The sequence below is a fragment of the Chiloscyllium plagiosum genome, unplaced genomic scaffold, assembly GCF_037043375.1.
Source record: "Chiloscyllium plagiosum isolate Xiang-an unplaced genomic scaffold, Cpla_swu_hap1 HiC_scaffold_3, whole genome shotgun sequence".
NCBI lineage: Eukaryota > Metazoa > Chordata > Chondrichthyes > Orectolobiformes > Hemiscylliidae > Chiloscyllium > Chiloscyllium plagiosum.
In genome coordinates, this window is record NW_028270141.1 from 24121586 (window position 1) to 24137444 (window position 15859).

A 15859-nucleotide genomic window follows, 5' to 3' on the forward strand; every position below is an offset into this window, starting at 1 on the left:
TCCTTACTAGCCACTCTCATGACTCTTAGAAAGCAGGGTGAGACCTGAAGTAATTCTTGATATGTTTATCTGCTTTGACCAATGTTCAAGCCTGCCTTGACTGAGTCCAAAGACTTTAAAGAAGACAATGTGAGAGAGATGTATTTGAGGCAATAGTCCTCAGCATCACTTCAGAGCATATTAGCTTTGAAATAATATTGATGAAACATACATGTATTCTCACAATGTATCCTAACACATCTCCAAAATGGTGGTCCCTCCCTGCATTATGATAATCACTTCCATGTCTCACCAAAGATTTTTGTATTTTCTTAATGAAATTGATTAATCGTATCTATTTTGTGATGCGAACTGACATTCTTGGGAAAGTGGGTTGAGAATTTCACAACTCACCTGAAATGAGACTTGTTACTATGAAAAGGAAATAGTTGCTGTGTAAATCTGAGCGGGATTCAAATTCTAATCCTGACAGAAAGAACCATACTCATCTAAACCAACCTGGTAGTTGATCCCAAAGCAAATTTACCATAAAGAGCAATTGGCTTAATTAGTAATTCTTCAAAGTCCAAATAACTCGATTTATCACTGAAGCTTTTTGCTGCAAAGACAGCATGTTGCTCGAACGAGATTATAAAAGATTCCTCATTTTATCTCTTTAGGGGTGAAATTGATTGCAGCTACAAATTCAAAATTAGATAATGATGAATTAACATTCTTCCATGCACACTTCCATTGGAATCAATGGAAATGCTGTTGTGTATAATGGGCTGCCAACCTACTATGAGCCCATATCATGCCACTAGACCAGACTAATTGCACTCTGAAATCTGAATCTTTACTCTTTGAATTCCGGACTGTTGGTTCTGTATCAAAGTGAAAAAAAATCGTGTTATGTAACATGAGCATGCAAACTCTTAACCTTTATGTATGAAATTCTGTTGCCTGCTAATGGCTCCGATAACGTGGTAGAGGAAGAAACTTTACACAAATACAAACAGCATTCATATTGATCAATTAATATTGGCCAAATATGAAGAGGAGTTTGCAAAGGACAACAGAAATAAAAACATTTTTCTTTGGAATTGTCAATATTCAAATTATGCTGGAAAAGCGCAGCAGGTCAGGCAGCATCCAAGGAACAGGAGAATCGACGTTTCGGCACCTGCTGCGCTTTTCCAGCAACACATTTTCAGCTCTGATCTCCAGCATCTGCAGTCCTCACTTTCTCCTTGAATATTTTAATTATATCAAGCCTGGCCCTGTAAGTAATAAGTCAATTCCAAACAATAGTTAATAATCAAAATTAAATTCTGCCAGATGAAAAAGTATCATTGAGGTAACGTATACGAGTGTTGTGAAATTGGCCATTGATGTTAATGGAAAAGCAAATTAGTTCAGGGTAAAAGATGCTGGTAATTCAGCACTAGCCCATTTCTCTCTACTGACATTTGTTGACTTTAATCCTGAAATTTCCAGCACACAGAAGCTGCCATTGCACAAGTTCACAGTGTCAGTACAGCACTGATACCCGAAAGGGTGACTGCTGTATTGTAAGCTAACTACTGGTGGAAAATGACCAGTTTACCTGTTGGGGAGAGGCCAACAATCCAGAATCACTTGATCCACCATGAGAAGTTTGCTGTAGCTCAAACTGAGGGAACAAAAAATAGATAAATTGCAATTTGGTGGAATTACAAGTCAGAATTTTGAACAGGGGTGTTAGCCATCCGAACAGCAAAAACAAAAATCATAAAAGATTGGAGTATTTCAAAACTACACAACAGGGCACTGCTGATTATTACAGGCTACAAATTCTCATAGATTTCCTTTCATTTTTGTTCAGAACAATGAACAAAATGTTCAATATATTCTTCATAAAGACATTAGCAATATCCTATTCCCCTATTAAATATATATTGCAATGAAGTTATTGGCTCTTTGAAAATTTTATGTTACACCCACTTTACACATGTATTTCTAGTAATTTTTTTGCATTTCTAAACAGAGACAAAATGGTGAAACTGAAATTTAAATCAAACGAGTCTGTGTGCAATTAGTGACGTAATCCCAAAGAGTACAGGTCAAAAGAAGCAGCTGTGGATGTTGTTGATACAGAGTAAGAGATCTATAAAGCAATTTAAGATTATTTTCACCAGGTAATAGGTCTGGGTTGTCTCGGTAGCTAATAGCTAATTTACCTACTGTCACATTAAACATGTTTCTGTTATTGTTAAATCCTGAACAAGAGACAGTTCTAACCCACATATCAATACTGATTGCTCTCAAAAAGATATCAAGAACTCGGAAACTTTTTTTTCCTTGAATGCTATAGAATGTGAAAAGGTCCAAAATAATATTTACAAACAAAAAACAGAAATTGCTTTAAAAACTCAGCAGAACTGGCAGCATTTGTGGTTAGAAAGCAGAGGTAATGTTTCATGTTGAGTGAAGAGTGACTGGACACAAAACATTAACTCTGCTTTCTCTCCACAGATGATGCTGCCAGTCCTGCTGAGAATTACCAATAATTTCCATTTTATTTCTGATTGCTAGCATCTGTAGTTTTTTTGTTTCTTTTTGTTTAGTGTTTAATTCACTGCCCAATTTCTTCCAGGTATGCCCATCTTGTAAAAGTTCTGTTCCTCTCTCTAACAGGATTTCCATTCTTTTTTTTTCCTTGTTCACACTTGTGTTGTTACTGCTATTGATTGATAAAGTACTTGTAAAAATTTGCTTCCACAGCTACATCATATTCCTCAATGTCTGCCTCCAGCTCAGACTCATCTCACATGGGTTCCAACACAAATTTCATCCTTTGTGGTTTGAATCGACTCAGGATCACAGGTATCTCCATGATATTCAACACTTCTCAGACAGCTGTGCTCGCCGCCCCCCAGAGCTTGTAACTTGGGAATCTTCTGGCATTTTAGATACCTAGCAATCTTTCCTGATAATGCTCTGACAATCCCACTGCAGCTCTACTGGCCAATGTGTGGCTTGCTACCAATTTGTGGGCATCTTGCCTGCAATCCTACTTAAATACACTATTACCTACATCCCTGACCACTCTCTTTCAGCTCGTGGAAAACTGGCAGAGTTAGGGTATAGCCAGAGATGTGGGCCCAAATCCCACACTTTTGCTACAGCTATCTGAAACTGGATGATCTCCTACATCCGTTTCTTGTTCTATTATTTGTCTGCAGCTACTTAGCATCGTGCTGTAATTCACATGCTTACTGTTGCTGTTCACAACATGACTGCCAATGTTGCTGAATGAAGTCATTTATAATTGTGCCAATTGGCAGTAAGTACAGCTTCCTATGTGGTTTAGCAGGCTTGAGCTGTGAGGAGACAAATTATTCATTGCTTCTTCCTCAAAACAAATTAACTGAACTCTAAGTACGCATTTCCAGACAGTTAAAGGGAAAACTCCTTAATTGCTTTTTATCTCATTTGAGGATGATCATCCCTTACCAAACAATAGGACACATTAGTGGTTGCCTCAAAAAATTGAAACATTTAACAGAGTTTGATAAAAAATTTAAAGAAAACGGCATTGCTCAATTTCAAGTAGATTTTTTTTTCTCTGGCAGAGAAAATTCTGCAACGCATTAATACAATGAATTCTGGAATAGATATACACATTCCTTCAAGGAATCATGCCTTTTAATTTGTCACTAATGACCCTTAATTTTGAAATCTCTGGTTCGAGATTAGAATAAAACCGAGGTAGCCTATTAGAGCGAGTGTTCTAAATGAAGAATTGGGCGCAAGTTCACAAAACAAATTGGACAGAACTTTGATAATCCTGACAAAACATGGAACTAAAAGTCTAATGATGCTCATGAACATATTGTCAGTTGTCATGAAAACGCATCTGGTTTACTAATGCCTTTTTAAGAAAGGAATACAGCCTTCCTAACCTGGTTTGCTTTACATGTGACTCCAAATCCACAGCAATGTGATTGACTCTCATATGAGCAGTGGATGAGGACTCAGTCTTAACGCAATGGAGTTTAGATGGATGAGAAGTGATCTCATTGAAACTTACAGAATATTGAAAGGCCTGGATAGAATGGCGTGAGATGTTTCTACTAGTAGAAGAGACTTGGGCCCAAGGGCACAGCCTCTGAGTGAAAAGATGAGCCCTGAGAATAGAGATGAGGAGGAATTTTTTCATCGGGGGGGGGGGGGGGTGAATCCATCGAATTCATTGCTACAGAAGGCTGTGAAGGCCAAGTCATTGAGTGTCTTTAAGACAGAGATAGATAGGTTCTTGATCAGTAAGGGGATCAAGGGTTAAGGGGAGAAGGCGGAAGAATGTGCTTGAAAAAAATATCAGCCATGATTGAATCGAGAAGCAGAATCTGCTCCTTATTCTGCTCCTGTATCTTATAGTCATATTGTCTAATTATCACCTGAAATAACCTAACAAGCCACTCATTGTAACAAACTACTAAAAGCTCAGAAAAAAAGAATGAAAATGCTCAGCCCACCTGACATCAAACTAGGCACCAGAGAAAACAAAGGCAAACTCAACACTGTTAAACCTGAAAACTCTTCATTACCAACATCTGAAGGTTAGAGCAAAAATTGGGAACGTTGTCCTACAGAATGATCAAACAACACTGAACAGGCCATGTCTCAGACAACACCAATGCTATCACCATACCTGAGTATGTCCTGTTCAATTGGCAGGACACACCTAGCAGAAGTACAGTGGTATACAATTGGGGTGAGGGGTTTGGTACAGTGGGTGCCCTCAACATTGAATCTGGATCTCTTGAGATTTCATGGCATCAGGACAAGCATGGACAAGGTAACACCCCTGCTGATCTCCATGTAATATTCCTCCTAGCCCCTTGGCCGATAAATCAATACTCCTCTGTATTGAACACCATCTGAAGTCAGGAATGAGAAGATGCTGAATCTACATTGGGTGAGGGACCTCCACGGCCATCACCAAGAATGGATCAGCAACAAACACACTGACTATGGTGGTTAAGTCTTAAAGGAGGCCTTGGGTCTGCAACAAGTGGTGAAGGAACAAACAATAGGGAAAAACATACTTGACCTCATTGTCTTTCATCTGCCTGCTGCAGATGCATCTGTCCATATTGATAAGTGTAATCACCACACTGTCCTTGTGGAGTCAAAGTCTCGCTTTCACATTGCGAATACCCTCCATCGTGTTATGTAGCATTACCACCATGTTAAATGGATAAAATAATGTAAGAGCTTTGCTATGCATTAGGTCCATATGTAGAAATTTCCCCTTTTCATTTGACGTGTTCCATGGATTGAGACGCACAATTCCCTGTTCTATCATGGTTTCCAGTTTCCACTCTTCATTTCATTAAACTTTGCAACCAGATCCTCAATCACCTTCCTCGGGGAATTGTACAACTGGAGAGTGGAAGGTGCTCACCACTTCCTGAACCCTCCAGTGCGTATGCCTCTGGCAGCTGCACACCACTTCAGAGTCTGTAATTAAGGGACGACCTTATGATCCTTGCTTTGTGATCCTCAAGCCTCATATTCAACAATCTGGATGTGGCCCACAGGATATGAAAGCTGCCTTGCTGCTTCATGGACATAGACCTGGAGATGTTGGAGGATGATGGAGAGGAGCTGACTAGCACTGCTTTTCAACTCAGACAGCTTGAGTCCAAATTGCAGCACAGGTCGGTGCTGCATCCTAGTGCAGCAAGATGAAAGTCAGTGATTTACAGTGTCCCCATCCTCCCTCTGCTCCTCAAACTCACAGGCCTGCTCCTCACTAACTCTGTCATTACACACACCTTGCACCAAGACAATTTGACAGAAGTATGCAAGTCTTGGGTGTCCCTGCGCTCCAAAATGAAGTGTTGAAAAGCTGAAGTGGTGTCTGAGATGGTCTGAGAGCAGGAATGTGGTTTGTCTGGTGGTTTGCTGGAGTTCACATTCTTCCTGTTTTACTTGATTCTACAGACAAATAAACACAAACTGGTGACAGCTAAAGTATCATGAAAACAATGGAAACAGTACCGTAACTTGATCTCTGGTTATACATTTGTAAAAATCTTGGGCAAAATCTCACTGGGTCTAAGTGGCATGGACAATGGTGAGATGTGTGGTTGACTCAAATGAGAAGTCTGATGAGGTCTATCGCAATAGTGGGGACACCTTGCTCCACCTTTTATGGATTTGCCAAGCAGTGAACAAATTTCTAGCAAAGATGTGGCAAGTTTCCAATTAAGGTGGTATTTGGTTATTAAGTACCTTAATAATGTCGCAATTTTCCTTGTTAATATTCACCTTCCTGTATTACCAAATGTGCCAAACAAGTTAGAGGAGAATTTTTGACATCAGCTTGCTACTTGCTCCAAAGGATCTGAATGTTGAACACTGGACAGCAACATCTCAGGGCACACTCAATGGGCACTGGCCACATGAACCCAACAGACACTGGCTTTTGGCGTTCCTGTTATGTTAATGCTTCCTTTGGAAGCAGGTATTCTACGGCATGTGGAAAAATGGTAAATCCGAACAGGAGTACTTTATTGGTGATGCTCACAACTCCACAGATGGCTCGAGAATGCTGTCAAGCTCCACTACTCCAGGTCACCTGACCAGTTCTGTTAAAGAGGCAGTATCCCCAACTACATGCATCATAATTCCAATCTCCTTGTGCATCTCTGAATCACTTATGGGAAGATCTGCACTTCAGTGCTGCACTGGCAATTACGCTGCAATGCTCAGAATGTACAGCGACATGCACCGAGCTCATAGACTGGACCAGGTTGGGCTCTTCACCCACTGTCCTTGTGCTCAATCACCCTGAGCCTACCTGGATGTTCACAATATCCTTCTCTTGCATTGCAATGCCTTTGTGCACTTTGCACCCAAACAAAGATACTAGGCTCATATTACTTCTGTCTTGCTTCGCAGTTTTGCACAAGCACAAATCCAGGAAGCTTATCATTCCCAGCAGGCCTCACTAAAATCAAGTGGGATAACCTTCACTCTGTGGATCCCAACATAGTCAACTTCAATACCAGTCCAGGGCCTTGGAAACAGTCAGTCAGTCAGCCACCCAGAGTGGTCGAAATCAGAATACTCTCCAACAAGGGGCAAAGAACTGAATATTGGCCACCATCTGTCTTCATACTTCCTATTCTATTGTGGACTGATGGAAACCTCAGAAGTTCATTAGTGTGCAATAATACACAGGAATCCTGGTAGTTCATCTAATTATTGGCAGTAAAGATAGTATGACACGAATTTCACAGTCAATGGTGAAGCAAAGGTACTTGATGTCAAATGAAATTTAGCAATTTCTCATGTGGATTTGAAACAAATACAAAAACTCTGGTTGAACTCTTCCTCAGAAGTCATGCCTGTGGAGTACTGTTAATGAGTACCTCAGCACAAGCTGGAAGAACAGCACCTCATTTTCCACTTGGGAACTCCATAGGCTCTGGAGTCAATATCAAGTTCAATAATTCTAGGGCTTAAAGAACCTTCTTCTGTGTCCTTACCCCAACCCACACACACAAAGGCTTGTTATTATATGGTCCACTATTACACACAACCTATTGTTATCCATAATTGTCCCTAATAGTCATGATTCGAAGATGCCGGTGTTGGACTTGGGTGTACAAAGTTAAAAATCACACAACACCAGGTTATAGTCCAACAGGTTTAATTGGAAGCACACTAGCTTTCGGAGCGACGCTCCTTCATCAGGTGATTGTGGAGGGCTCGATCGTAACACAGAATGTATAGCAAAAATTTGCAGTGTGACGTAACTGAAATTATACATTGAAGAATTGATTGTCTGTTAAGCCTTTCATCTGTTAGAATACAGTGATAGTTTCACTTCTTTCATGTGTAAATCACAAAACTCTTTTTTTTTTAAAGTTGCATTCTCGGGTTAGCTGTTAACAATGGTAATAGCTAGACAATATGTTGAAGGTGTTAGCCCCCTGTGTTCTCTGTCTATGACCTGATGTTTAGATTGATTCCAATCTAAAAAGTGAGACAACAGAGTTTCACATAAATTCATGCAGTTCTTGAGCTCAGAGTTCTACATGAATGTATGTGGTTTTTGGGCAAAGTGCAATGTAACTCTGAAAGTACCAAAAAAATTCACCACACAAAATATATGTGTGCATGTGGGTCTTTGTCTGTCTGTGTGTCTGTCTGTCTGGGGTGGGGATTGTGAGTGTGAGAAAGAGTGTGTGTGTGTGTGTGTGTGTGTGTAGTGAGTGCAGAGTGTCTTAAGTCTGTGAGGGGGTGCATGTGTGGGAGTCTGTGTGTCTATAAGGGTGTGTGTGGGAGTCTGTGTGCGCGTCTGTGTGTATCTGTGTTCGTGTGTATGTGAGAGTGTGTGTGTGCAGGAATATCTGTGTGTGTAAGGGTTCATGTCACATTACAGGTGATCACCATTGCACTACACACACACACACAGATTTTCCTACACACACACACTCTCACATACACACGGACATAGATACACACAGACGCGCACACAGACTATAACCTGGTGTTGTGTGATTTTTAACTTTGTCCCTAATAGCACCTATTCATTTTCCCAGGCTCCCTAATAGCACCTATTCATTTTCCCAGGCTGATCATTATCCACTCCATTGTCTGTCCAACTGTTCTTCTCTCTCTTTGGGCTCGATCTCCACCTATTATTTACTCCTTAAACCCTCCAGTCCCACCCTATCTTCTGCACAACAAACAACCTTTTCCTAGCTACCATCAGTTCTGAGTAAGAGTCACTGGACCCAAAACATTAACTCTGGTTTCTCACCACGGATGCTTCCAGACATGCTGAGCGTTTCCAGAAATTTCTGTTTTTGTTACCGTCAATGATTCGCTGCTTCTTCACAGGATGCACTGTTTGAAGTCCCTCAAAACTGAATGAATTAGAAATCACTGAACTCACAAGAACATATCCTTTAATGTTTTTAACCTCAAAGTACAAAATCTTGAAATGGTTACGTCTTGTTGAAATGAGTTTTTAGCCATGTCTACATTCCTGATTATTTCAGGGAAACTTCAGTGATCTGAAAAACTTACATAAACTTTCTAGACTTTCAAATTTCACCATTGTGATATTATTTTAAAAGTATGTAAAATTCTGAGTCTTTTTGTCTAAAGGATAACCTGCTCTTACCTTAAATCCATGTGATGCTCACACATTTGTTTGTTTCTCGTTAAATATTTCTAAAAGTGAAGATTAGATTAGATTACTTACAGTGTGGAAACAGGCCCTTCGGCCCAACAAGTCCACGCCGACCTACCGAAGCGCAACCCACCCAGATCCATTCTCCTACATTTACCCCTTCACCTAACACTACGGGCAATTTAGCATGGTCAATTCACCTAACCTGCACATTTTTGGATTGTGGGAGGTAACCAGAGCACCCGGAGGAAACCCACGCAGACACGGGGAGAATGTGCAAATTCCACACAGAGAGTCGCCTGAGGCAGGAATTGAACCCGGGTCTCTGGCGCTGTGAGACAGCAGTGCTAGCCACTGTGCCACCGTGCCGCCCACTGAAGGATAACAAATGCATTCTACTGCCTGGTTTGTTGACTTTGAAAATACTTTTTTTTGTTCATTCACAGGATGGGGACATCACACCTAGGCCAGCATTATTGCCCATGTGGTCATTTCAGAGTCAACCACATTACTGTGGGTCAAGAGTCACATGTAGATCAGACCAGGTAAAGATGGCAGTTTCTTTCTCCAAAAGACTTTAGTGAATAAGATGGGTTTTTATAACAATTGATTCAGGGTCAAATCATTAGACTCTTAGTTCCACCATCTGCAATGGTAGAATTTGAGCCAGTATCACCAGGACATTATCTGGATTAATAGCCCAGGGATAATATCACCAGGCCATCACTTCCTCTGTGACGTCTGTTTGATGACACTGTTGTAGTTAGACACCTGATGGTCTCTTCACTTGGCACCTTGTGATGGGAAAGGGGAAGTTCGTATTAGAATAAAGATAAAATACTGCATATACTAGAAATCTGTAACAAATATAAAGAATGTTGGATAAACTCTGCAGAAAGAGTCAAACCGGAGTTTATTCAACATTCTTTGTATTTGTTTCAAACGCACATGAGAAATCATTAAATATTCTGCAGCATCAGGTATAGTTAGTATAGTTAGTAGGAGATATAGTTAGTAAGTTTGCAGATGACACCAAAATTGGAGGTGTTGTGGACAGCGAAGAGGGTTACCTCAGAGTACAACGACATCTTGATCAGGTGGGCTAATGGGCTGAGGAATGGCAGGTGGAGTTCAATTTAGATACATACGAGGTGCTGCATTTTGGAAAAGCAAGTCAGAGCAGGGCTTATATATGTAATGTTAAGGTCCGAGGGAGTGTTGCTAAACAGAAAGACCTTGGAATGCAGGTTCATACCTCCTTAAAAGTAAAGTCGCAGATAAGGTGGTGAAGAAGGCAGTTGGTATGCTTTCCTCTATTGCTCAGTGCATTGAGCATAGGAGTTGAGAGGTTATGTTGCGGCTGTACAGGACATTGGTTAGGCCAATGACAAACGACAGGCAAGAGTAGACATTGGGCCACTTCAAACTGATGCTGGAAGCCTAGTGATGGGAGATAAGGAAATAGCAGGAGAACTTAATAAGTACTTTGCATCAGTCTTCACAGTGGAAGACATGAGTAATATCCCAACAATTAAACGGAGTCAGGGGGCTGATTTGAGTATGGTTGCCATTACAAAAGAGAAAGTGCTAGAAAAGCTAAAAGGTCTTAAAATTGATAAATCTCCTGGCCCCGATGGGCTACATCCTAGAGTTCTGAGGGAGGTGGCTGAGGAAATAGTGGAGGTGTTGGTTGAGATCTTTCAAAAGTCGCTGGAGTCAGGGAAAGTCCCGGATGATTGGAAGATCGCTGTTGTAACCCTCTTGTTCAAGAAAGGATCAAGGCAAAAGATGGAAAATTATAGGCCAATTAACCTAACTTCGGTTGCTGGTAAAATTCTAGAATCCATCATTAAGGATGAGGTTTCTAAATTCTTGGAAGAGCAGGGTCGGATTAGAACAAGTCAACATGGATTTAGTAAGGGGAGGTCATGCCTGACAAACCTGTTGGAGTTCTTTGAAGAGGTGACAAATAAACCAGGGAAACCCAGTGGATGTGGTCTACCTAGACTTCCAAAAGGCCTTTGATAAGGTGCCACACGGGAGGCTGCTGAGCAAGGTGAGGGCCCATGGTGTTCCAGGTGAGCTACTGGTATGGATTGAGGATTGGCTGTCTGACAGAAGGCAGAGAGTTGGGATAAAAGGTTCTTTTTCGGAATGGCAGCCGGTGACAAGCGGTGTCCCGCAGGGTTCAGTGTTGGGCCGCAGCTGTTCACATTATATATTAATGATCTGGATGAAGGGACTGGGGGCATTGTAGCGAAGTTTGCCGATGATACAAAGTTAGGTGGACAGGCAGGTAGTACTGAGGAAGTGGGGAGGCTGCAGAAGGATCTAGACAGTTTGGAAGAGTTGTCCAGGAAATGGCTGATGGAATTCAATGTGAGCAAATGCGAGGTCTTGCACTTTGGAAAAAAGAATACAAGCATGGACTACTTTCTAAATGGTGAGAAAATTCGTAAAGCCAAAGTACAGAGGAATCTGGGAGTGCTAACTGAGGATTCTCTAAAGGTAAACATGCAGGTTGAGTCCGTGATTAAGAAAGCGAATGCAATGTTGTCAATTATCTCAAGAGGGTCGGAATATAAAAGCACTGTTGTGCTACTGAGACTTTATAAAGCTCTGGTTAGGCCCCATTTGGAGTACTGTTTCCAGTATTGGTCCCCACACCTCAGGAAGGACATACTGGCACTGGAGCGTGTCCAGCGGAGATTCACACGGATGATCCCTGGAATGGTAGGTCTAACATATGAGGAACGGCTGAGGATCCTGGGATTGTATTCATTGGAGTTTAGAAGATTAAGGGGAGATCTAACAGAAACTTACAAGATAATACATGGCTTGGAGAGGGTGGACGCTAGGAAATTGTTTCCGTTAAGCGAGGAGACTAGGACCCGTGGACACAGCCTTAGAATTAGAGGGGGTAAATTCAGAACAGAAATGCGGAGACATTTCTTCAGCCAGAGAGTGGTGGGCCTGTGGAATTCATTGCCACAGAGTGCAGTGGAGGCTGGGACTCTAAATGTCTTCAAGGCAGAAATTGATAAATTCTTGATGTCACAAGGAATTAAGGGCTACGGGGAGAATGCGAGTAAGTGGAGTTGAAATGCCCATCAGCATGATTGAATGGCGGAGTGGACTCGATGGGCCGAATGGCCTTACTTCCGCTCCTATGTCTTATGGTCTTATGGTCTTATAGCCACTGTTGGAATACTGCATGCAATTCTGTTCTCCTTCCTAGCAGAAAGATGTTGTGAAACTTGAAAGGGTACAGAAAAGATTTACAAGGATGTTGCCAGGGTAGGAGGATTTGAGCTATAGGGAGAGGCTGAACAGGCTGGGGCTGTTTTCCCTGGAGGGTTGGAGGCTGAGGGGTGACCTTATAGAGGTTTATAAAATCATGAGGGGCAGCATGCATAGGATAAATAGACAAAATCTTTTCCCTGGGGTGGGTGAGTCCAGAACTAGAGGGCAAAGGTTTAGGGTGAGAGTGGGAAGATTTAAAAGTGACCTAAGGGGGAACTTTTCATGCAGAGGGTCGTGCATGTATGGAATGAGCTGTCAGATGAAATGATGGAGGCTGGTACAATTGCAACATTTTAAAGGCATCTGGATGGGTATATGAATATGAAGGATTGGGAGGGATATGGGCCAAGTGCTGGCAAATGGGACTAGATTAGTTAGAATATCTGGTCAGCATGGATAAGGGTCTGTTTCCATGCTGTACACCTCTATGACTCTAACAAATGCCTTTACTTCACCACTGAGTGTTAAATTCAAGTCATAATATCGTTATTGCCAAAAGTTACAATGAAATGTTTATTCCACACTGAACTGAAACCTAAATCTCAAAAGTAAAAGTGAACTAATCAATTGTAAATCTTTAGACTTCAGTTCCATTTGTATAGTTATTGAGAAGTACTGATTAGACCATGTGTGAAATTGCAAAGTGCCAGAGAGTTAATTTCTTAATGTAAGTGATTCCACTAAATACCTGAACAACTTATCCCTAATTATTGAACTGAACAGTGCAGAGATTTAATCCAAAATCAATTAATCTCCGTGCTAAAAGAATGACCACTGTCACCCAAAGCTGTGAGTCTTTATTTTTAAGTAGATCAATTCTCTCCTAAGAGACTCCACATACTTGATTATTCTGCATAAGTCTTATCTAATCATTTATTAAAGTGGAAAGAAAGGTAATGCTTAAACTGTGACATATTTACTTGTTCTTGATTGATGGTATGACTTTTCAAGCATTGATTATGAAATATTGGCTATCTGCAGCATCAATTATGTTTAGTGGAAGAACTGGCAATTGTGAAATGCCATGGCATATCCATCATATAATAGTTTCAGTGTTTGATCCTTCTTATACTTCCAGAATAACTTTAATAAAATTCAAAAGAGTCTTTGAAATAGGAACAAAACAAATTTCTTACTAAAGAGTATCTTGCAATGAAATATGTTTGTATAATGAAATATGTGGTAATGTATAATAATGTTTTTTCAAATAGCTGTCAAAGTTTTGCTCTTATAAAAACACTTTTAGTCAAATATCAATGGCAAGTTTGAATTTTTTCATCAGTTCTGTTTTGTACGTTCTGAGATTCAAAGCTTTCCATTCTTGCTAGGAAGGAAAGTCTCATGAGAATATCATGTTCATGATATCAACTAATTCCGAAGAAAACAAACAATCAAATTGGACCAAAAAAGTTCTCTGAGTAACTCCTGTATAATTGGCAATCTACAAATCTGAACCTGCTGAACCTGGGACAGAGTAAACGTAAAGGACAAGGGCAGGTGATTCAGAGACCTCTCACAGCTTTAAAAATATGCCAATGGCCCTGAAACAGCAACTGATGGCTTACTCTGAACGTGAAGTTCTGCTTAATTGAGGTCTAACAGAGACATGAAAATAACTGAGTAAATGTCATAATTATTACAGATTTTAAAATGTATGTCCAATCCATCACCAAGACTATGCATTTCCAGCTCTCTAATGCCACCCATCTACAGTCCATCTCGACCCTGTCCCCAGTGAATTCCCATCTGCTCCTTCACCATCTCCAAGGTCGACTCCTTCGACTGGTCTGATTAAAGAACATTGCATAGCCCAAGTTGGCAGCAGTTGTGATGCTCTCTGTCCTAGTGAACCTAAAAGTAGCACTACATCATCTAATCGCCCTCCATAAGAAGCTGGTAGTAACAAAGAAATTCCAAGCTTTTTAAGGAGATCCATTCTTTTGTCAAAAATTTCTGCCAATTCTGTTACTTATTTCCATAGTACGGCTCTGCATACATAGAACATTCATCAGTCATTTGGGCCGCGTTGATACTCGATTCAATCTCCCCTTTAGTCCTTGCTCACCAAACTCCATCAGAATGCATTGCTATTTCCTTCATTCGCATATGCCTAAGTTCCTCTTAATGCATCTGATCAATTCATTCAAATACACTCTGTGGCAGCAATTCTACGTTTTCACCACACTTATTTTTGAATTCTTTATTTGATTTCTTACTGAATTTCTTGCATTATTGATTACGTGTTTTCCTCTCTCTCAAGTGGAAATGCTGCCTCTATTCAATCAAACTCCATTGTAAATTTAAAGATTTCTCTGTTCAAGAGTTGGTGCTTTCCTGATAATCTAATATTTCTTGTATAATTTTTCTGAATCATTTTCTTGCACACTCCACAGTGCCTCTACACCTTCTGCATGATTTTGGGACCAGAAATGTACACAGTATTCTCAGCATCATCTAACAAAGTCGAGAGTGCAGGGCTGGAAAAGCGCAGCAGGTCAGGCATCATTCAAGGAACAGGAGAATCAATGTTTCAGGGAAGAGCCAGTCATCATTTTTGATGAAGGTCTCTTGCCCGAAACGTCGATTCTCCTGCTCCTCAGGTGCTGCCTGGCCTGCTGTGCTTTTCCAGCACCATACTTTCTCCTATCATCCAACAAAGATTTTACTCAAATTTAGCAATCAACTTTTTACCTTTCAATTCTATTCCTCTTGAAATTAACTGGAATGTTTTGTGTTTTTGTGTATGGTCTGATTAATTTTCATTTGGCTTTAGCGATCTCTCTATATGTGTCTTTGCGTGACTTGCATTTCCCTCTGTAGATTAATATCATCATAATATAGACTGCTGTCTTCCTTTCAGTGTCAATATCCAATAGTAGACACTCGACCCCCACTTTTACAAACCTGCTCCCCAATTATTTGCAGGCATTTCACCACCAGCCTTATTTCCAGTTCCAACTGGACATTCCTCACTCTGCAAAGGGACTCCTGATTATCCAACAGGGCATTCCTGATCTGTCAGGAACAATGGCAAAATCAAGAATTTCTACCACAAAGGATAGCACGTGATGATGCGACAGCTTGAAGAACAGCAAGAAGGCAAAGCATCAGCTTTTGTACTTTGATAGCAAGTTTGTCACCCCACAGCAGAAACGATAGACCCATTTGTGTCCATTGCATAATTCCTCCTAACCACAGCATCTATCATGCTTATTGTAATTTACTTTATTTACATTTATTTATCTAACTTTATCACAGGCAGTCACTAAATCAGATGACTTAGTCCACTGATTAAGTACACAGTAGAACAGAGGAGGTATAATTATTAAGTTTGCAGATGACACCAAGATTGGAGATGTAGTGGACAGCGATGAAGGTTAC

General features: G+C 40.7%; 1 protein-coding gene across 10 annotated transcripts in view; it reads right to left on the bottom strand.

Moving 5' to 3' along the window:
- The window catches only part of dcdc2c (doublecortin domain containing 2C), a 132505-nt gene that overhangs the window by 23097 nt on the left and 93549 nt on the right, over positions 1-15859 (bottom strand). For 9 of the 10 annotated variants that reach the window (XM_043678504.2, XM_043678529.2, XM_043678512.2 and 6 more), the window contains one exon: positions 1586-1651. The exons of the other annotated variant lie outside the window; for it this stretch is intronic. In XM_043678504.2, coding sequence (XP_043534439.2) covers positions 1586-1651 — 66 coding nt within the window. The remainder of the gene's footprint in view (positions 1-1585; positions 1652-15859) is intronic. 10 annotated transcript variants of the gene reach the window in all.